At 45.2% G+C, this 23,099-nt stretch overlaps 1 protein-coding gene and 1 long non-coding RNA gene across 2 annotated transcripts in view; one reads left to right on the top strand and one right to left on the bottom strand.

Annotated features, from left to right (window-relative positions):
* LOC137209416 (uncharacterized) overlaps positions 1–2,225 on the bottom strand; it is a 426,966-nt gene extending 424,741 nt beyond the window's left edge. Inside the window, exon 1 of the long non-coding RNA XR_010936053.1 lies at positions 2,193–2,225. This is a non-coding gene — a long non-coding RNA (uncharacterized lncRNA). The remainder of the gene's footprint in view (positions 1–2,192) is intronic.
* A 7,748-nt stretch (positions 2,226–9,973) lies between these two features.
* The window catches only part of KCNK1 (potassium two pore domain channel subfamily K member 1), a 50,999-nt gene continuing 37,873 nt past the window's right edge, over positions 9,974–23,099 (top strand). The window contains exon 1 of the mRNA XM_067711085.1: positions 9,974–10,565. Within this exon, the coding sequence (XP_067567186.1) occupies positions 10,211–10,565 (355 nt within the window). The 5' untranslated portion in view covers positions 9,974–10,210. The remainder of the gene's footprint in view (positions 10,566–23,099) is intronic.

Here is a 23,099-nt window from a genome sequence, read left to right as displayed (position 1 = left end):
AGCCTGCATGCAGCAACGAAGACCCAAAGCAGCCCAAAATAGAAAGAAAGAAAGAAAACAAACAAACAAACTCGAGCAAGTTTTTCTTAAAAGCCCGAAAAAAAATAAATTAAAATAATATTAAAATTTAAAAAAAAAACAAAAAAACTGGTACACAGGCCAGAAACCTGATGCCTTTCTTACCACCTAGACCCACCTATTCTCACTCAGTCCAGCCCTAAATCCTGGAACTTTCTCAACTCTATGCCCTTGTGCACACATTCATTCATTCATTTTCATTCCACAGCCATTTATTGAGCCCCACTATGTGCTAGGTCCAGTAGCTGAGGCTACAACCATGGACAGAGCAGACAGTGATCCTTGCCCTTATCGTATTGCCATGCACTGAAGTAAGCTGCCATCATTCTCCTCCTGGGACACCTCTCCCAACCCAGTGGTTCCGTCAGTATCCACTGCTGCTCTACTCAGACCAATTCTTCACACTGCAAAGAGGCCATTTGGAAATGTAAATTCTTGTGCTGAAAACTCTTCCCTGGATTCCTAGGAAATTCCTAGGACCTTACAATTTCCTGCATGGTCTGACCCCACCTGATTTTCTTTTCTTTTAAAATTTATTTTATTTTATTTATTTTTATTTTTGGCTGCGTTGAGTCTTCGTTGCTGCGTGCGGGCTTTCTCTAGTTGCGGCGAGCGGGGACTATTCCTCGTTGCGGTGCGCGGGCTTCTCATTGCGGTGGCTTCTCTTGTTGCCGAGCATGGGCTCTTGGTGCACGGGCTTCAGTAGTTGTGGCACACGGGCTCAGTAGTTGTGGCTCACGGGCTCTAGAGTGCAGGCTCAGTGGTTGTGGCACACGGGCTTAGTTGCTCCACGGCATGTGGGATCTTCCCGGACCAGGGCTTGAACCCGTGTCCTCTGCATTGGCAGGTGGATTCTTAACCATTGTGCCACCAGGGAAGTCCCTCCACCTGCTTTTCTAGCTGTTTTTCCCACCAGTTCCAACCCCTCCCTGGGTCCCATCTCCTTTTTTAGTAGTTAACTCCTGTCATCTTTCAGCTTGACTCAGTGTGTACTCAGGGAAGCCTTTCTGATCTCCATATTCAGGCAGACTTCCCTGGTCCCTGCCTTAGAGTTCCCTACACCATACTCTTCATATTTAGTTAGTGTTTGACTCTCACTTGAATATGTTGAGCAATCATTTTGCTCACTGTTATATTCTCTGAGCCTAGCACAATTCTTGTCACATGGCAAACATCAATCTCTGTTAAATGAAGCAATAGATCAATGAGTCAACAGCCCGGCACTCACGTTTCTTCCTTCCTTTGCCTATTGCTTCTGTGCTACTGATCGCAGTCATGCCTACTTCCTCTGGAACCATTCTTCTTCTTCTTCTTCTTCTTTTTTTTTTTAAACATTTATTTATTTATTTGGCCACGCTGGGTCTTAGCATTGGGGATCTAGTTCCCTGACCAGGGATCAAAGCCAGGTGCCCTGCACTGGGAGCGTGGCGTCTTAGCCACTGGACCACCAGGGAAGTCCCCTGGAACCACTCTTTATCAATTGTCTTCTCTCTTCTCTTGCTTCTAATTCAACTTCTCCACTGGCTCCTTCCCTGCGATACACAATCACGTTCAAGTCTCTCCTGTCTTAAACACACATGTCCACACACACAACCACACACACACCTTCTATCCTATAGTCCCATTAGTGGGCTTCCTTTCTTTCCATGGAGTAACTTGAATTAACATTCTAGGTTTATGGATTTCACTTCTCTGCCTCTTTCTCCTTAACTGCAACAATTCTTGTCCCCCCTAAAACTCCACAAGGTAAGTTTCTCAACAGCTCCTTTGTTAAAATTTTTTTTAATTTTTAATTTTTATTTTTATTGAAGTATAGTTGATTATAATGTTTCAGGTGTACAGCAAAGTGATTCAGTTATATATATATACACACACACACACATATATATACACATACATATATGTGTGTATATATATATATATATATATTCTTTTTCAGATTCTTTTCCATTAGCACGGTCTTGCTTTTTCTAGAATATGTAAGAGGGTGTTTGGTTTTGTTTTTAAAGGTGATGGGAACAGGGAACTCTACTCAATATTCTGTAATAACCTATACGGGAGAAGAATCTGAAAAAGAATGGATATATGTATAATTGAATCACTTTGCTGTACACCTGAAACTAACACAACATTGTAAATCAACTATAACCCAATATAAAATTTAAAAATTAAATTAAACTTAAAAAAATAAAGGTGATGGGCAGGGCAGACATTCAAAATTAAAAGTCTATTAGAGGATCTTTGCCTTCCATTGTAAAAAAGCACCTGAAAAGTCTTCTTTATATATGGAAAATCCTAGAATCCAATAGAACAAAATTACCCCCAAATAAATCATTTCCTGTCTAGGGTCCCTTGGGCAGTCCTTGTGCTAAGAACCAGTTCCCTCACATTGAAAGCAATAACAGATATTTATTGCATAAATACAGGGTGGTTGACCATCGTTCTAAAAATATTTCCCACAAAACAATATGCTGCTGCCTGGGGAAAGTGTAATCGTGATTATTTATTAATCAAACAATCTAAGATATTTACTGTACATATGTCATGTGAAAGAATTGTGCTGAGTGCTATCAAGGGTACAAAGAACTGAGAGACACGGGAATTCCTCCGAAGAGCGTACGGCACTTTGGGAGGACAGAGCGTGTACTCATAAAATGAATGATACAAGGAGATGCGTGTTAGGAACCCAGTGATTTGCACAGGTAATGTCTGTAGCATGAATTCAGAGAGAGAGAGAGAGAGAGAGAGAGAGAGATGAGGTTTTGTGTGTTTTGATAGTTAAAGAAAGAGACCTGATAGGAAGATTTGAATGGGGTGTTGAAATACAGGAAAGTTTATGTGGAAGTGGCCTGTGATATGGAGGGAATTAAAGATTCTAGGATCTAGAGGACGTCCTGATACAGCAAACTGAGCCGTGTATGGGGTGAGGGTTTACAGACTTCACTTGGAGTCCTGGCCCTAGAGTTCAGTGGGAGTAGGCAGGGAATCTCAGTGTGCCCAGATCTGAAATTTGTCTCTCTGAGTAGATGGGTTCTTGAAAAGGTAAAAACACGGACCTTCAGCATGAAGCCCGTCTGTGCTGGAAAGCTTCATGGATGCCAGCTGGCACCCGTGTCCCCTCTGCTGACCTGTGTCACATGCAAACAATAGTTTATGAAGGACATTGTCCTAGGCTGTCAAGGAGCTTGCAGCTTGCGCGTATCACCTCGGTAGGAGTGGGACACAGCAGCCCTGATGATTGCCAGCAGCCTGGGTTGGACACTCCAGGAGACAAAAGAGATATTGTCCTGCTCTTTTTTTTTTTCTTTCTTTTTTCTAACATTAGGGCCATAAACCCCACACTGTGTAATGGTCTGAAATCATAGACAAACCAAGCCTGGGGAGAAGCCATTCCAAGCTGCTGAGACATATGACCTGGTTTTGGAAAGAGTGATGAGATGGCCTCAGGCTGCTGCTCTCAACGCACCGCGCCCGAGCGCTCTGGGGCCCGAGGGGAGGGAGGGGCGCTACTGGGGGGTGGAGCTACCTTCCCAAGGCGCTTGGCAGCCAGAGCCCTGGATGTCGTTAGACTCTTACAGCTCCTCTAATTTTTTTAAACTTCACCTTCTCCGTTTTTCATTTCTGGTCCTTTCCCTCCTTATCTCTTGTACCCCTGGAGGGAATGTTAAATAACGATTGAATAAGAGGTGAGGGGGATGGATTATGTTTTAACATCCACAGGGAAAGTGAGATTGGGAGGCATGGTTAAGAGACCGAGATGAGGGCAGGGAAACTACCAGCATCCCTTGCGCCAAGGGTGGACAGTCTCTCACAGGCTTGTGTGGCCACAAGGACCCTAAAGGGAGTCATCTGTCACTTGCTGCCCTCCCAGCGGATGCTGAGCCTGTCTAGAGGCTGAGCCTGATCTGCCCTCCTCCCAGGATGGACCCCTCCCATCACGATAAGGGATGCGGGGAGGCAGCAACAAGCTTTGCCAAAGATGACAGAGAAGTTGGGGGTCTGCTCGGTCGGGGTTCCCTGGCACTGGGCATGACTCCACCTGGGAGTTAGGGGCTCCAGGGCTGGAGCATCTTGGCAGTCTCTGGTTAGACATCCAGCAATTTTCAGAAGCACCTCAGGGCAACTTTACTTCACTCTTTTCTCCCCATACCCTTGCCCTTATAAATGGTGCAACCGTGACATCTCAGATTCGGAAAGCACCTTAAATGACAAAAGGCTCTCCATTTTGCCTTTCGAATCTGTGATTGTTTGTCTTCTGCTTGAACAGTCATGGCAGGGAGCTTTCTAGAGACAGCTCATTCCATTGAAGTAAAGTCATGTGATAAGAATGTTCTCTCTTGCTGTGGTTTTTAAATCTTACACCCTATATCTTCCACCCATTAGTCCTAGCTCTGCCCTGTGAAGATTTACAAGATAAACTCACACATTTTTTTTTTCTATCAGCTATCAGATCGTACTAAATTTTCTTTCGTCAGGGCAAATGCCTGGGAATACTCCTGCCATTTCTCCAAGCTGGGCCTCCAGACCCATCACTAGCCAGGCCTATCTCATCTGGGTGTGTGCCAGGTCACTGAGGCCCCTTGTGCTGTGTCCCACCTGGACTGTCCAACACCCTCAGGAAGTGAAGGATGTCTACTTCTTCAAGGGCCCTCATCATGGATACAGCCTGGAGCTAGCTGGAGGATGGGGAAACTTCAGCCCACTCGTAACGCCTGTATCCTACTGTCAGCTCAAAACGCTGACTTTTAAAAAAATTGTGGTAAAATACACATAACACAAAACCGAACATCTTAGCCGTTTTTAGTGTACAGTTCAGTGGCATCAAGTACAATGGTATTGTTATGCCACCATCACCACCATCCGTCTCCAGTACTTTTGCATCTTGCAACACTGAAACTCTGAACCCATTAAACAATAACTCCCCATCCCCTCCCCCCTCTCCAGCCCTTGGCAACCACAATTCTTTCTACCTTCTGTCTCTGTGAATCTGACTACCCTCGGTACCCCATGTAAGTAGAATTATACAGTGTTTGTCCTTGAGTGATTGGTTTATTTCACGTAGTATAGCATCTCCAAAGTTCTTTCAGATGGTAGCATGTGTCAGAATTTCATCCCTTTTTAAGGCTGAAAAAATTCTGTTGTCAGTATATACTACCTTTGGTTTATCGTTCATCCGTTGATGGACACTTGCGTTGCTTCCACCTCTTAGCTATTGTGAATAATGCTGCTATGAACACGGGTGTACAAATACCTCTTTGAATTCCTGTTTTCAGTTCTTTTGGGTATACATCCCCAAATGGAATTACAAACACTAACTTTATTTTTGCTGCTGGTTGACCTGATTTCACCAACCCGGTGTTTGTGAATTTTACTTTTTGATCCCAAGGGAAAGACTTTCCTGTGGAACTCCCATCTCTACGAATTGTTCCATCATCTCAACCTGTTGAGGTAATTAAACCCATTTACATGAACTGTTTGCCATTTATGCCTAATTATCATACAGCACAACAGCGATGAACGCTTACATCATGCACTTCATGTCAGATTAACTTGCCAGTTCTGTGCCAAGGGCAAGGTTTGTTTCTCACAAAGCTTGGTCACCTGTTTCCAAATTATGTTGATTAACATAATTTAATGTTAATGTAGGATATAGGAAGCAGCCCCAGCCTGGTGACATACTGTCTCTCCCACTTATTTCAACCCCCTCCCTTCCCACCTTTGCCTAATTCTTGGGAATCTCCGCACTCTTCTCTGAGCTTTCTTCCACATTCTCATTTTTTTTTCTTGAGAAATGCTTGGGATGGCCTCTGGCACACTGGCGTGGGGTAGCTCCAGCTTGTATGGTCCCCAGGAGGAGGCCGGAACGGAAGTAGCTTCTCAACAGTGTGGTACGTAGAAACCATGCGGGGTAAAGGTTTTAACAGAAGGAAAAAAATCCTACCATCGCTAAGATTGCTAACTGTCCAGCAAAGGGGGCTGGGAAGAGGAAGGAGGCAGCCAACTTCTATCACGGTGATACCCATCAACTCCAAGAGCCAGAAATACAGGAATTTTGCATCCCTCAGCCCAGCCCCGCCTCCTGGCTCTACTCAACAGATCTCACCCTGCAGGGAAGGACCTGTCAGACCACGCATATGATAATTTTGTTTCTATCTGTAGTCTGAAGTAACAGGTGATTTCATTTTATTTTGTTTGTTTTGCTTTTTAAAATTTAATTCTTATTTTATTTCAGAGTATAGTTGATTTACAATGTTGTGTAAGTTTCAGGTGTACAGCAAAGTGATTCAGTTTTACATATACATATAGCCATTCTTTTTCAGATTCTTTTCCCATATAGGTTATTACATAATATTGAGTAGAGTTTCCTGTGCTATACAGTAAGTCCTTGTTGTTTATCTATTTTGTATATAGTAGTGTGTATCTGTTAACCCTGAACTCTGGAGAAAACCATAATTCGAAAAGATAAATGCATCCCAATGTTCACTGCAGCATTATTTACAGTAGCCAGCACATGGAAGCAACCTAAATGTCCATCGACAGAGGAATGGATAAAGAAGATGTGGCACATGTATACAATGGAATATTACTCAGCCATAAAGCAGGTGATTTTAAAGTATTTGGTATCCCTGGTCTGGCTGTTATATGGAACTGAGCAGGACCTTCAGCCAGAGAAGTGAAATATGGGAAGGAACAGCAGACACATTGGAAGAAAACATCTAATGGTGAGTTTTAAAGTTAGGCATAGTCCAGATGCATGCTGTCCTGGGTTCTCTATTTTTTTTTACTTAAAAAGCTCCCCCCAAACTTCATGGCTGAAAACGACACCTACTTTATTAGAGCTCGTGATTCAAGCCAAGTTCAGCCAGGAGATTCTTCTGTTGCAGGGGACATTGACAGAGGTCCCTGAGTGGCGTTCAGCAGGTGGATGGCCGGATCTGGGGGGGTTGAACCTGGCATGTCCTGGGCCTCAGTGGGGATGGTGTGTGTGTGGGGGGCTGGTTCCACCGGAACGGTCACCTGGAACTCCTACACGTGGCCTCTCCAGCATGGCAGTTTACCTTGATGAACCTCAAGGTAATCAGAGATCTTAAGTTATGGCTGGGGGCTCCAAGAGAGGGGTGTTCCAGTGAGTGATGTCTGAAGCTGCTGGCCTTCTATGACCCAACCTTGAAATCACCTAGTGTCACCTCTGTTGGATGAAAGAGTCACAAGCCCACAGAGTTTCGGGAGCAGGAAACACAAAACCCTACCTTTTGTTGAGAAAAGGGTCAAAGAATTTGCAACCATGTGTTAAAGCTGCCATATATGTATATGTATATTTGAGTGCATGATGATAAAACCACACTGGTGTATGCAGTTGTTAACCACATGTACCCCACAAAATGCAGTGTTCAAAGGGTTCAGGGGTTTGAGAAGAGGAAGGAATCACATCCCCCCGGGGCATCGAGGTGCTGCGGACAAGCTACGGCATTTAAGCAGGCCCTGAAGCACAGGTACACGCGGTACATCACAGACAGAGATTGGGGCAGGGACTGTCCGAAACACATGAGCAGAGACACTGAGGCCGAACAAAAACCGAAAAAACAGTGACACTGGGAGAAAAGGCACCACAAGAGGCGGAAGGACAATGAGAGCGTGCTGCAGGCGGAGGTGACCTCGGGAGCATGGTGGTCCCCCGACATGTCACGCTGGTGAAGATCAAGAAGGATACGGTAGGAGGGGCAAGGGTTACAGAGCACGGGGCAGAGAACGTGCTACAGGATGGTGTAGACGCGAGGTGATTTTTTGAAGCGGAGAGAAAAGAGCTAGCAGAGCAGCAGTATTCAAGTTATAAAAGAGTAGGGGACTGGCTGGGGGGGGGTCAAGATTCCTGGAGACTGAAGGGCTGGGAGTGGTGGCTTAAAGACTTCACCTTGAAAATAAGCAGGAGCTGTTTTCCTCAGGGTAACAGGGAAGGAAAGAAGTAGATTACTGATTAACAGATGTTGAAGTGAAGTAAAGGAGATGGATGACTTCAATCCTCCGAGTAAAGCAGGAGGTAAGTTCATTGACTGAAAGTAAAAAAAAAACACTGATGAGGATGTTAAAGATTTCCATGAAAATTTCTAAATAAATGAACACAAAATGGTTTTCATTTGGTTGGGTTTGTTTTTGTTTTTTTTGAATTTCTTAAAGTAGGCAGATAGGAATTGTACTAAATAATTGTACTAAAGAATTCAGGTTTGTTTATTTTTAATATTTCTCTGGAATACAAAAATAGGTCCACTGTAGGGAATTCCCTGGCAGTCCAGTGGTTAGGACTCTGCGCTTTCACTGCTGAGGTCACGGGTTCAATCCCTGGTCAGGGAACTAAGATCCCACAAGCTTCACAGCACTGCCCAAAAAAAAAAAAAAGGTCCACTTTAGAAAATTTGAAAAATATAAAAATGTCAAAGAAATAAATGTCCCCTATATACTCTACTATCATCCAAAGACAACTCTTAGGCGCTGGTTTGATTTGCAGTAGATCTATTATGCAGATAGTTCTGTTTTACAATACAAAATGCAAATATTTTACATATTTGAGATTCTATACATAAGACCATATATACTCTATACATGAGATCGTTTAGCTTCAGTAGTCTTTAAACACACCTTTAATATGGTAACCATGCTGTAGAGACACCATAATTTATTTATTTAATTTACAATATTTTATTGAAGTATAGTTGATTTACAATGTTGTGTTAGTTTCTGGTGTACAGCAAAGGGATTCAGTCATACATATATACATTCTTTTTCATATTCTTTTCCATTATGGTTTATCACAGGATTCTGAATATGGTTCCCTGTGCTATACAGTAGGACCTTGTTGTTTATCCATCCTATATGTAATAGTTTGCATCTGCTAGTCCCAAACTCTGAATCCATCCCTCCCTCACACCCCCTCCCGCTTGGCAACCACAAGTCTATTCTCTATGTCTGTGAATCTGTTTCATAGAAGAGTTCATTTGTGTCATATTTTAGATTCCACATAAAAATATCATCTGGTATTTGTCTTTCTTTATCTCACCGACTTCACTCAGTATGATAATCTCTAGGTCCATCCACGTTGCTGCAGATGGCATTATTTCATTCTTTTTTAGAGATATCATAATTTATTTAACCATTCCTCTATTTTGGAATAGTTAGATTGTTCCTGACTCTTCATTATTTCGTATATAATATAGATATATATTGTTTATGAACAGCCTTCTCTGTAAGTCTTTGTCTCCCTGATTATTTTTTCTTAGGACACATCACGGTGTCAGAGCACATAAACTCTTTCAAGGCTCTTGAAACCTACCCTCAAATCGCCTTTGCAAAAAGGGTGCACCAACTAGACTCTGGCCCACAGCAAGGTCGTCCCCTTAAAAAGAAATGCCACTCGGGAAAGCTCAGTTGCTTCTGGTAGTTGACATATTGGGACCTTTCTTCACTCTTCACGTTCTAAAGAATTAGGGTTCAGAAATGTGGCTTTTCCGAAACTCTGCCTTCCTCTCCAGGTTCCAGGTGCCTTCCAGCCCTGAGATTCCGGTCTTTTCACCATCATCACTCGCACCAGATTGCTCAACCCGCTCCGCCCAGTAAGAGAAGATGGAAAGTATTCCAGCGCTCTCTTTGTTGTAATAGTGGCTTTAAGAAGAAATAGGTGGGAAACGGTGTAGCTGGGACTGGGGTCTTGGAGCGGCAGCGAACAGCACAGAAGTGTGTATACACACACGCACACACACGCACACGCACGCAAGCACACACTCCCTCCCACCCCGCCTGCCGGGCGCTCGGGCGGGCTGGTAGGGGGAACCCGGGCGGGGAGCCGGAGGCGCCGCGAGGCGAGGCCGGGGCGGGGGGGCGGGGGCCAGGCGGCCCGGGGGGCGGAGTCAAGGGCGGGGGCCCCCCGGCCGCGCGCCCAGCGCCCCGCGCAGCCTTTAAGTTTGCTCCGCGATCTCGGGCGACTCTCGGGCTACCTGAACCGGCCACCACGTCAGCGCCACATCATCTGGGTTTTTTCTATTTGCAAGGAAACAGGAAAAGAAGGGCGAAGAAGCTCTCCGGAGCGGGCGGGCGGCGGGCCGGTCTGCGGCGCGGGCCTCGCGGCCGGGCGGCGGAGAAGATGCTGCAGTCCCTGGCCGGCAGCTCGTGCGTGCGCCTGGTGGAGCGGCACCGCTCGGCCTGGTGCTTCGGCTTCCTGGTGCTCGGCTACCTGCTCTACCTGGTCTTCGGCGCCGTGGTCTTCTCGTCGGTGGAGCTGCCCTACGAGGACCTGCTGCGCCAGGAGCTGCGCAAGCTGAAGCGGCGCTTCCTGGAGGAGCACGAGTGCCTGTCCGAGCCGCAGCTCGAGCAGTTCCTGGGCCGGGTGCTGGAGGCCAGCAACTATGGCGTGTCGGTGCTCAGCAACGCCTCGGGCAACTGGAACTGGGACTTCACCTCCGCGCTCTTCTTCGCCAGCACCGTGCTCTCCACCACAGGTAGGAGGCCCGCCCCGCGCCCCCGGCCCCGATCGGCCCCCTGATCCGCCCCCCGCCCCCGCCTTCCTCCTTCCATCCCCGTGCCCCTCCGGCTCTGATCACTGGGGACCGGCTCCGCGGCGCCGGAAGCCGGCGAGGTGGCCTCGGAGCGCGACTCGGGGGTGGCCTCCCGGAACTCTTAGATCGTGGTCCCTAACCCTTCGGCCTGGGCGGCTGCAGGGGTCCCTCGGGCTGCGGTTATTAGTTCGCGACATCCTACACCTGACCGTCCTCTTGGAGTCGGTACCGTCCTGGCCAGCGCGCGGCGAGGCCGGGGCTGGTGGAAACTCTCCGGTGCTCCGAGGGCGCTCACCTCCCTCCCTCCCCCATCCCGTCCGGCCGAGGCTGCGGAACCGAAGGATAGCGCGTTAAAGGGTCACCTTCCGGAGGGGGCCTCTCTTCGGATGATGCAGTGGTGTTTTCGGCTCTTTTCTGTCGTGGGGGCTATTTTAGGGTTAGCCGAGTGACAGCGCTCTGCTCATCGCAGGTGACCTTTGAGCACACAGGCCGATCCGGTTTCTTTTCGGAGCGGGAGGAGGTTTGAGGGAAGGGAGCATCCGATTGCCCGTGAACCGGCAAAATGGGGGCACCCTGATTCAGCATTTTTTTTTTTTCAACTTTCCGTGTGCGAGGCCACCCTTCAACTCCTAGGCGCCACTTCGCTCGCACCGCTCACCCGGCCACCCGGCAGGACGTTCACGGATGGAGGATGTCCTGGGGGCGGGAGGAGGCCGGCCCCACGCCCCAGGGCGCAGAAACTATGCCAGATTGGACGGAGCAGGCTAAGTTGTCCCAGCAGCGGCCAAGTGAGGCACGTATACACCTGAGGGGCAGGTATTATCCATTGGGCTCTGGACCCTGGCAAGTGGTCTCAGAGAGCATCCGGCGCGCCGTCCCGCCTCTATCCATGAGGTCAGTTCTTAGAACAGCCCATCTTGGCTTCCACAAGGTCACACGCTTCCTGGTTGCCGGTGTCGTCCTGGAACCTGGGCCTCGTGATTTCCCTGCCAGGACGTGCAGTACACCATCCCCCCACCTTTACAGGTGAATCAATTTGTGTTTCTCGGATTCTGCCTTCTCCCCGTCGCCTCCCAGGGATTATTTCTTTATAATCCCCTTGGGTTAAACCCAGTTCTGCTAATTATTTGGTAATGAGTAATGGTATACTATCCAGGTTTCATGTAATACGGTGACTCAAGTGTGGGGTGAATTACTAAACTGACAGGAGTCTGCCCTGCAATAAACAGAAGTAGAATTCTACTTTGTATTGTGACGTTTTTTAAAAGTAGCCTTAAGACAGACCTGTTGTCTTACTTTTTAACTTTTCCAGCGCTGCTCTTTCGTTTTTGTTCTCCTGACCAGTCCCGCCTTCACTGTGTTTACCTCACTCCGTTCCTTAGATCCTTTAGAACTCACCTTGTCTTTCCTTTGGAGTATGTTTGTGCTAAATCGGGAATCATTTCTTCTCTGCAGAAGTAAGTGGTTTCACTGAGCTGCAGAAGGTCTACAGCTAGGTCACAATGTTGGGTAAATATTATGGAGAATGATGATAAGTTTTAGTACTTTCTAAATAACGGTACTTCAAAGATGGAACAGGAGTAAGAACTGTATTATGAGGAAAAGAACAGGTTTGCTGCTCCTGGGTGGGATTTTCCATCACTGATGCAGCTCTTGTATAATCTCAACATCAGATGCACCTAATTAAATGTCAAAAATACTAGTTTACATCTTGAACAGACAGTTCTTTCCCAGATTCCCTCCCTCCCTTTTTGCAACTAGAAAAATCTGCAGTTCTTGTTAAAAAAAAAAAAAAAAAGGTGGGGAAAGATGTCTTATTATTGGTATTCGGATTGCATTGTAGTTCCTAAGAAAGTGTGCATTCAGGCAAAACGAGTTCATTTAGGAAATCAGTGCAAGGGAGCACTTAAGGATAAACTAGATGAAAAACATTTGCTTCTTGGTTTGTAAAATTAGCAAATCAGTGAATTCTTGTCATTGATAGAATAGAATTTATTGATTCAAATAGAATGTTAATAAAAATGTAGAATTTTATTCTAAATCATAGATACTCTTTTTTCGGTATTATATTGACCCATCCTGTGACATGTTTGATGTTCCATGTGTTACTGGTTTTGTGGCAGAGGGTCAGGTAATTTTAGGGTCAATCTAGTGTACTTCATTCCTAGAAAAATATTTTCTGGAAAAGTGCCAGACAACTCAAATGAATTGGAATCGGGGTTTATGCTTCTCTTCAGGTAGATATTAGACACGCTGTAATTTTTTTTCTTTTTGAATTTTATTTATTTTTGTACACAGCAGGTTCTTATTAGTTATCCATTTTTATACATATTAGTGTATATATGTCAATCCCAATCTCCCAATTCATCACCCCCCCACCCCCCGCCAGCTGTAATTTTTTAAAAACTCTTCTACCACGGATGATGGCAACTCACTGAGATAATTGTCACCCTGTCAATCAGTGCAGTCAACCCCTGGCTTGGCCAGAATGGTAACAATGGGGGTTACAAAGTTGCGGTTCTTGGTAGTCACCATCGTAACACAGGAACACGAACTCACCGATGGCAGAATCTTCTCCCAGAAAGTACAAGCTTCCATTTCTGGAACGAACTGGGTAAAGTCTTCCTTCATGGTCTGTTTGGAAGAAGCCTTAAGTTGGTAATTCAGCAATGTTCTCTTCATTCTTTGCTCTGCCAAGGACTCTGAATTATTTCCAGCAAATAATTGAACATCTCTTTACTTCTTGATTATAAAAAGATCTAGAGCAACATCTACATGGAAATCGTGAGCATGGAAGAAATTGCAGTCCACTTTTTTTTTTTTTTTTTGCGGTACGCGGGCCTCTCACCGATGCAGCCTCTCCCGTCATGGAGCACAGGCTCCGGACGCGCAGTCTCAGCGGCCAATAGCCCACGGGCCCAGCCGCCCCGCGGCATGCGGGATCCTCCCGGACCGGAGCACGACCCCGCGTCCCCTGCCTCGGCAGGCGGACTCCCAACCACTACGCCACCAGGGAAGCCCTGCAGTCCACTTTTACCTTTTCAGAGGGCAGGGCTGTATAAAAATAAAAGGAGGTTATTATACATGTGGGTATTTCCCACATAACTGTGATTTTTTTTTTTCAAGGATTAAAGAAATAATATCTAGGTGACACTTGGAGAGTAAGAAATAATTTTTCTTCAGTAGCCCTATAAAATGGTGAGCAATCTCATTCATTTTTAAGAACAGTTTGTCCAAAAACGGGTATGAATTTCATGTACAATATTCTGAGCAAAAGCCAAATACAAAAAAGTATTTGTCTGTAATTCCATTTACGTGACGTTCTAGAATAAACAAAATTAACATCTAGTGAAATATACAGTGGAAGAGAGGTAAGGACTAGGGGATAATTCTGAATGAGGAATGAGCACAAAAGTAATTTCTGGGGTGATGGAAGTAACCTGCTTATTGGTAGGACTGTAGTTGACACCGGTGTATGAATTTATCCAGATACATTGAACTTTGAACTTTGGATTTGTACATTTGACCATGCGTAAATTTTACCTAAAATAAGGGAACCATAAACAACAACAATATGATATGTGTAAAAATGATTACTACAGGGCTTCCCTGGTGGCGCAGTGGTTGAGAGTCCGCCTGCCGATGCAGGGGGCACGGGTTCGTGCCCCGGTCCGGGAAGATCCCACATGTCGCGGAGCGGCTGGGCCCGTGAGCCATGGCCGCTGAGCCTGCGCATCCGGAGCCTGTGCTCCGCAACGGGAGAGGCCACAACAGTGAGAGGCCCGCGTACCGCAAAAAAAAAAAAAAAAAAAAAGATTACTACAGACATCTAGAGGGTAGTTACTAATAAAATGGCAGGACGGAGTGTTATTCTGGAAGGTCTCATATGTGTCTTCTCAGTTACTAGTGTGTTACATTTTGTAATTTAGATGGTGTTTAGATAGTTGTCTTTATAATAATTTTTAAATATACAAATATGTTTGATATGCTATTCTGTACATAAATTTCAGTACTTAACACAAGGTTAAAAGTTTATATGGAGTGAAAAGGTTTTGCTGATAGCCATGCTAATTTTTATTTTATTTTATTTTATTTATTTATTTATTTATTTATTTTGCGGTACGCGGGCCTCTCACTGCTGTGGCCTCTCCCGTTGCGGAGCACAGGCTCCGGACGCGCAGGCTCAGCGGCCATGGCTTACGGGCCCAGCCGCTCCGCGGCATGTGGGATCTTCCCGGACCGGGGCACGAATCCTTGTCGCCTGCATCGGCAGGCGGACTCTCAACCACTGGGCCACCAGGGAAGCCCTATGCTAGTTTTTGAAAAAGAAGAACCGAGGGGTATGTTCAACCCAGGCTCCTGATTTGTCCCTCCCGCCAGTGTCTCCCCTTTGGTAGCCATGGGTTTGTTTTCAGGATCTGTGAGTCTGTTTCTGCTTTGTAAATAAGTTCATTTGTGTCGTTCTTTAAATGGGATTCCACATATGAGTGATATCGAGTGACGTTTGTCTTTGTCTGACTTGCTTCACATAGTATGATGATCTCCAGGTCCGTCCGTGTTGCTGCAAATGGCAAGATTTGCTGCTTTTTAATGGCCAACTAATATTCCATTTGTAAGCAAGACTTAAACACAGACTTAGAACTGTAAAACTCCTCAAAAAACATAAGGAAAACTTCTTGGACGTTGGTCGTGGCAATATTTTTTGGATTTCACCTGAAAATCACAGGTAGCAAAGCCCAAAGTACAAAAGTGGGACTACATCAAACTCAAAAGCTTCTACACAAAGGAAATAATCAACATATATTCTCTTTATCAGGGTGAAATCCTCTTCTATTAAGTGTTTATTGAGCATTTTTACTATGAAAGAGTTTTGCTTGTTGACAAATGCTTTTTCTCTAATGACATAATTTTGTGATTTTTAACTTTCTACCTTTAATATGCTATAATATATTACTTAATTATATTAATTAAACTAATTTTGTATTTCTGGGATTAATAATAATAAAAAAAGAACAGTTTGTCATGTCAGTTTACTGCATATTTGCTTCATATTCATCTCCCTGAGCAAGGCTCTATCATGATGGTGGATGGGGAAAATATACAGTTTTTGTATGTATATGTGATTAAAGCTGCCACGACCTTTGCTGCTTTACGAGTATGGGGTCCACACGATTGCTCAGTCCCCGTTCCATGCTGCCTTGTCCCTCGTTATGAAGAGCTGTTTTAAGACTCTTATTTAAAGTGCCCGGAAAAGGAACTTAATTTGGCTTATTTTCTAATGGCCTTTGTGTTAGTCAGGTCGGCAGCATTGGCAGTTTTCAAAAAAAGAGGGTGGGAAAAGGTAATGGGAGGTGCCTGATGGATCCTTAGTTTTCAGATTATTTTCAGAAGGAGAAGTGTATTTTCACCAACAACAGATATTTATTGAGCTCTTAGAATAGAATAGGGGTGGGTGAACTATGGCTTCAGGGTCAAATCTGACCCACCACCTATTTTTGTGTGTCCCAAGCTAAGAATGTTTTTTATATCTTCAAATAGCTGAAAAGAAGTCAAAAGGAAAACAGTACTTTCTGACACATTAAAGTTTTTTGGAAATCACATTTCAGCGTCCATGAACGAATTTTATTGCTGTACAGCCGCACACCCATCTGCTTCTGTATCATGGTTGCTTTCCACGTCCAATGGCAGAGCTGAGAGTTGTGACAGAAACTAGAGGCCCATGTGCCCTAAAATATTAACTGTCTGGCCTTTTGTAGAAGAAGTTTGCCAACCCCTCCTTAAAATGATGTTTGGAAGGAACTCTAAGTCAGAGGAGTTCTAAGTGCCTTACTTCCTTTTGGAAAACTTTCTAGAAGACAGTTTAGCTCCCTCAGGTTTCTTTGTGCTGTTTTTTTAAGTGGTTTGCAACATTTAAATTATGCACTGCCACCCATAGCCTCTTCCAGAACAAATGATTGTTTATTATAGGATGTGTCACTAGTTTTTGGTCAAATCTGTGACGCACTGCTTTTTTTCTTTTCTTTTTAATGGTGACAGAGCTACACTTCATGTTGGGATTACCTTATCTAAAATGTGCAGTAAATAACTATATTATATCTGGAGCAGAAATGACAACAAGGAAGGAAATTCCACCAGAAGCAAACAAGCAAACTCTATCAGCCAGAAGATAGATCTGACATCCCACGTGCAGAAGTTTGCGCTATTTATTCACAGGAGAGCCTTTGGTCTCGATTTTGAGCCTTTACATTTAATTCTAACAAATTCAATGATCTGGTTTTCAAGCCCCTAAAAAATGACAAAAGGAAAGGTGCAGCTCCAGGCAAACGTTAAGAGAAAGGTCGTGAAAAGACACATACCTTAAAAACCAGGGAAATAAAGTGGTACTGTGTGCCGGCAGTATTTCCATATATTACCTTCTGTGTATTGCCAGGAAGTGATGAGGTGTAGGTGTCATATCCTAACTTTACAGAGGCTGGGACGGAAGTTTTGCTTGAGTGACTTCTCTAACTAGGTCACAGAGCTAGAAGTGACTGGCCTTGATTTAAATCCAGACGTGTCTGAATTAAGAACTTGAGTTTTACCTAGTGTCTGGGCATAGGGGGTTGTTTTGGGATGACTCCTGTCCCCCCAGATTCAGATGTTGAAGTCCTCACCCCAGTACTTCAACATGTGACTATATACTTGGAGGTAGGACCTTTGAAGAGGTGATTAAGTTAAAATGAGGACCCAGTGAGAATGTGGCCATCTGCAAGCCAAGGAGAGAGGCCTCGGAAGAAACCAACGCTGCAGACACCTTGATCTTGGACTTCCAGCCTCCAGAACTGGGAGAAAATAAATTTCTTTGTTCAAGCCACCCAGTCACTTTGTAATGGCAGCCCCAGCAAACTAATACAGAATTACTCAGGTAATTATTTTTTAGTTGTACAAATAACCCCTCCACCCCTCCCCCAAAAATATAGGAGCACAAACATAATTTTTAAGGTCTTTACTGTTGCAGCCAACAATTTCGTTTGCCTGGGTTGGGTTGGACATCCTTGTTTTAGAACACAGTCTAGTAATTGATATAATTGAAATATATTGAAGTGATCATTGAAATACCGAGAACAATACTTCAACATGCTTCTGTTTAAGAAAACACAGATGTGTGTGATAAATTCTAGAAACATTTCCATCCAATAATGATCAAAGAGTAGACATCAGTGTTTAATGTGTAAACCCGTACCTGTGTATAGAACATCAGTTCTTTAGTATTTTGAATGTTTTTTTTTTTTCCCAAGACTATAAATATGCTGTTATCTGTGCCTGTTTTATGGCACCTGGGACATACTGTACTGTTATAAATGAATGTATCTTGAAAGAAAGTATGTGTTGCTTTTGTGATACAACTGTACGTCTTGTCACGAATACAATCTCCAATTATCCCAGTAGCGTAGGGGGAAGTCTGGTGCCTTTCAGGACAAGTTTTTACGGCATTGCTGGTCGTTGGGGCAGAGCACCAACGTGGAGGAGTAGAGTGCTGGAAGTTTGGAGCAAGTGGAATTGCTAATGCTCAACCCTTGTAACCCATACCAATGTCCAACTCACGTGGGTCAACTTACTACAAGCTGGCTTCAGGCACAGGGACGGTGTCTACACCGTACACTCTCCTTGGCGTAGTTAGAGTGCCCTGTGCCAGATTTTATTCTTAAGAGATGTCATCATTCGATCCCAACTGTGGCCAAATCTATGAACGACTGAGATGCTTTGCTTCTCCGTTAACTGGTGTGTGATCATACCGCCTCTTACCGGCACGAGACAAAGGCTGTCTCTCTATTGAAAAGTGGGCAACTTCAGAGGCGTCGTCTTCACCGCCATGATGTTTCTTTCTCTCTCCTTCACTCAGTTGGTGCTCTGACTTGCTTTGTTCCTTCTGGGTAGATTCCTTGTCCTCAGAGTTTGTGGCCACTCTCTGTCGGGGCAGGGCTGTGCCCCTGATCAGAGGTCAAAATGAAGAAAGTGGGGTGGGGAGTTGCTGGCTTTCTTATTCCACACTTTCAACAAATAAAAACTATATTCTGTAGTTTTCAAGGAATATGCCGTACTTTTGCTTGACTCTTATGGGTTTCTCTGCTCTTTTCCAATAAGTTTCTTTGTTTTGATTGTTCATTTTAAATCTGGATGATGGAGGTGTAATTTCGTACGGGAAAATATATCCTTTTTAAGGATACAGCTGTATGAATTTTCCCATCCGCATCATCAAGATAGAGAATATATCCATCACCCTACACGGTTTCTTCATGCTCTTTTCTTGTCACTTTCTTCTACCCAAAGTCAGAAACGACTACTTTGCTGTAGCTTTTCTAGAATGTCATATAAGTGAAATGATATGGTATGCAAAAAAAAAAAAAAGAAGGGGGGTTGGAGGTATAGAGGGGCTGTATCTGAAAGGGCTGTGTGATTCTCTCCCTGAGCATGAATCAGACCAGCAGGGGTTGTCTGTTATTTTCTAGCCGTGTTCATGTTTCTCCTCTTGAACTGGTAAAACAGTATCAATTCTTATATTAAAGAGATTAATTGGGTTATGTTAGACATGGGCAGTGTTTTGTTTTGTTTTGTTTTTGCGATACGCGGGCCTCTCACTGTTGTGGCCTCTCGCGTTGCGGAGCACAGGTTCCGGCCGCGCAGTCTCAGCGGCCATGGCTCACGGGCCCACGGGCCCAGCCGCTCCGCGGCATGTGGGATCTTCCCAGATCGGGGCACGAACCCGTGTCCCCTGCATTGGCAGGCGGATTCTCAATCACTGCGCCGCCAGGGAAGCTCCGGGCAGTGTTTTTTAATTGGCTCCCATATGCTCAATCCCAGATCAGAGTCTAACTGTTTGCATTGGCTCCTCGGGCTCAGGTCGACTTGCTCCGTGAAATCAAAGCCTGCTCTCTGAAGCCTGGGCGGATTGATACCTGGTGATGAGCTTTAGGCAGGAAGCTCCCGGGGAACCAGAGACCCAGTTCATGCAGTGTCCGTATAACCCTGGCTAATGGGTGCAGAGCAGAGACAGCAAAAGCACACAGAATAAAAAACGCTAGTTTTCATTTGCCTTGAATGTGGTCCATAGATTGCACGTGAGAATAAGAGTTGGCGGCTCTGATGATAATGTCCGGCCCTTGTTACTGCTTTGGTGGCACCGTGACCCGGGTTAAGCTGTTTAATCAAGTCGATGCCTCAGTCCCCTTTCCACTCAGCTTTATGGAAGCCTCCTGCGGTTTATTCAGACCCTGGTTTTCATTGTTTGGTCTGCAGCACAGTCTGATCAGTGAGCCTTCTGCCTGATGGCTCCCATAAGGCCTTGTGTACTCCCTTATGTTGGAACAGTCCATTCTAATGTTACAGCACTTACCGCCTTGTACTGACATCATTTGTTTCCCTATCTGACCTCTCCCAAGAGCGGCCCTGAGTCTGAGCACATTCTCAGCCTCCCTTCCCATCCCCAGCACCCAGTAGGTCCTCATTAAGTGCAATTTAAGGCACGTATCTTCACACTTGGGAATCTGTTTCCTCTTCTGGAAAATGAGGAAGGTTCTAAAGATGTTCTTCATTTTCAGGAGGCCTTTAGATATAATTCCATTGCCTTGATGAAGAGACAGAGGCCCAAATTGCTTTAATAACTTTTGAAGTTATTCATGTTGTCCACTGAAAAATTTTGCACAACCTAAAAGTTGAGAATTTTGTTTTATTCGGCGGACATTCTGAGGACTTCAAGCTTGAGACACAGCATCTCAGATAACTCTGAGGGACTGCTCCGAAAAGGCATAGGGGGAGCCAGGATATAGAGGAGTTTCTGCAACAGAGACCAGGTAGTCAAAACATCAAGAGGTTACTGTTAATTAAGGAAAACCGGACCTCTCAAGTTAAGGAATTTAGTGCTTTTCTCTGTAGGGGAAGATGCAAGGTCTGGGCTCACTGAATTCGTGCCTTTGATATGCACGTCAGCTATGTGAGGCCAGTGTCCTGTGCTTGTAATCCTGAGTCTCAGGATGCGCGATCAGGCGGCTGTAATGTGAAGGCTCGAAGGCTGCAGCATTGTTTACTGATGTATAGCCGGCAATGTTTTTTATTCGCAGTATAAAAGCAGTTGTAGCTGAGTGCCTCCTGTCCACTCAGTGCCCAGTGAAGGGTCCTAGGGGATCTAAAGGAAGGACGAAGGGATTCTTAAGCCAGTGTTGATTGGGCCCTTGGGGATCTTGCCTTCCTGGATGTGTCCATCTAGGAGGGGGAGAGATGCAGGAAACAAGATAACTAAGTTAAGTGCATAGTACGTACCATGGGGATAAATCTCCTAAGGAGAAACGTCCTGCAGCGAAGGGAACCAAGGAGCTAGGGAGCAGGTATTAGTGTGTGCTCGGGGCAGGGTGGGGTCCAGGAGGGGGGTGGTCTTTGATGAGGAAGCCAAAAGAGGCCTTCCTGAGGAGATGGCATTTGAGTAAAGAGCTGAAGGAGGTGGGAGGCCATTATATAGCCATCTGGGGAACTGTGTTCCAGGACCGGGCCCCCATATTGGAGGGGCAGCTGGAAAGCCACTGTGGCTGGATCGCAGTGGAGGGGGAGTGATGGGGCCTGTGGTGGAGGATGTCATAGGCCACTGCAGAGCTTCTTGCTGTTCTCTCAGCAAGGTGGAGAGTACTGGGAGATTTTTAGTAAAGGGCGGTGGAAATAGGTATGAGAGTGGTCAGATTTCAGGTATGTATTGATGATAGAACCCACAGGGTTTGCTGATGGATTGGATGTGACTTGTGAGACAGAGTGGTCAAGAGGGAACCCCCCCAACCTAGGTTTTTGGTCAGAGCCCCTGGCCGTGTGGAGACGGAGGGAAAGCTGGGGAAGGATGGGGTGTTGGGTGGAGCTCAGATGTGGGCCTGCTGAACTTGAGATCCCTACTGGGTGTCCAGGGGTCTCCACAAAGCATACACTCGCCCCAGTGTGGTGGCCTGGGGAGACTGTAACTGCTTCCATTTGTTCAGCGGGCCTTGATTTCAGGTAACATCACCTGCATCATTTATCTGACTGCAGAGGTTAAAGGCTTTTGAGGGGTGATATCTGAACTTGTCCTTGAAGGAGAAAGAGAGTGTCCTTAAATAGAAAAGAGGGAAGGGTGCTCAGCTTGAAAATGTGAATTCTCTGGGCTGAGTTGCCCTTTGAGGAATGCATGTAACCATAGTTTAAACTCTGTGCTTCAACCTCCAAGCTAAGAAAGAGCATCTAAACTGTCGTATTGTTTTCTACTTTCGTATTATGTAAGGCTGCGTGGGAAACTGGGGGGGAAGGGCAGAAGGGTTTGCTTCATATTTTCTTAAGTTTAACAATCGTATATTTAGCATTTGATACAGTTCAATGTAAAATTTACATTATATTTTGTCCAAAGAAAAACAATAAATAAATATCTTTGGTATACCTTTTTTAGGAGCAGCTAACATTTAAGTTACCAAGGAATCAATCTAGGTCGCTTCTCTTTTTAGGAAGTAAATAAGAAAAACATGAGTTTTTTGTTTTTCCCACAAGGGATCTAGACATTTTCAGAGTCTGTCAGTTTCAAATAAACACATTTACAGTTTGTAACAAATGGGAAAATTATCATGTGACTCAGAAAACCACCTGAGTAATTTTCATTTCCTCAGAGTATTTTGTTTTATTAAGTTTGCCAAATTGCCACGTGAAATGATCCCATTTGTATAGCTCCCTGCTCATGGCCATCCATGGTCTAAGCATCCTCTTCTTTTTCTCAAATGTTGTTTTTTTGATGTCGTCTCTGCTTGTGCGTAACAGGAAGGAAAGCAGTGTTTGAAACTAGAATTAAAAGGTTAAAACCTTATTGTAACTAAAATTCTTCAAATGTTTGAACACCAGTTGCCAAGCGCTCAATTATTTAAAGACTGGTGTTAGGTGGATTAAGTTAATTAAAGCAGCCGGAGAGGCTGTTCTGCAGCTGCCTGGGTGTCAGATGCCCCACTGAGAAGTTATGAGTGGGGAGAGAAGCCTCCACATCACGACCTACCTGCCACCAGTGCTGGGACTTGAGCCATGGCAGCAAAACAGCCACTGGCCAGTGATGCAGATGCAGTGCCCCAGCAGGGGGAGCGGAGCCCCGGCCTCACCCCCGCCAAGGGGACCAGCAATCTTCCACCTTGTGCGCCCTGCCTCCCCGATGCATCTTATATTTAAAGATGGAAAGGACAAACTGAAATTGACAACGACAGCGACAAAAATGCAAACTTCTGTTAGTAGTTTATGGAACACGATCTAAGCCCGCATTCGTTCTCCTAGCAGCTCTGGCTGAACATCTACTATTTAAAAAGATCATCTGGGGCTTCCCTGGTGGCGCAGTGGTTGAGAGTCCGCCTGCCGATGCAGGTGACGCAGGTTCGAGCCCCGGTCCGGGAAGATCCCACATGCCGTGGAGTGGCTGGGCCCGTGAGCCATGGCCGCTGGGCCTGCGCGTCCGGAGCC

The sequence above is a fragment of the Pseudorca crassidens genome, chromosome 16 (assembly GCF_039906515.1).
Source record: "Pseudorca crassidens isolate mPseCra1 chromosome 16, mPseCra1.hap1, whole genome shotgun sequence".
In the NCBI taxonomy this organism is placed as follows: Eukaryota; Metazoa; Chordata; class Mammalia; order Artiodactyla; family Delphinidae; genus Pseudorca; species Pseudorca crassidens.
The sequence above is the reverse complement of the archived record's forward strand: the minus strand, read 5'-3'. Positions and strand labels throughout refer to the sequence as shown.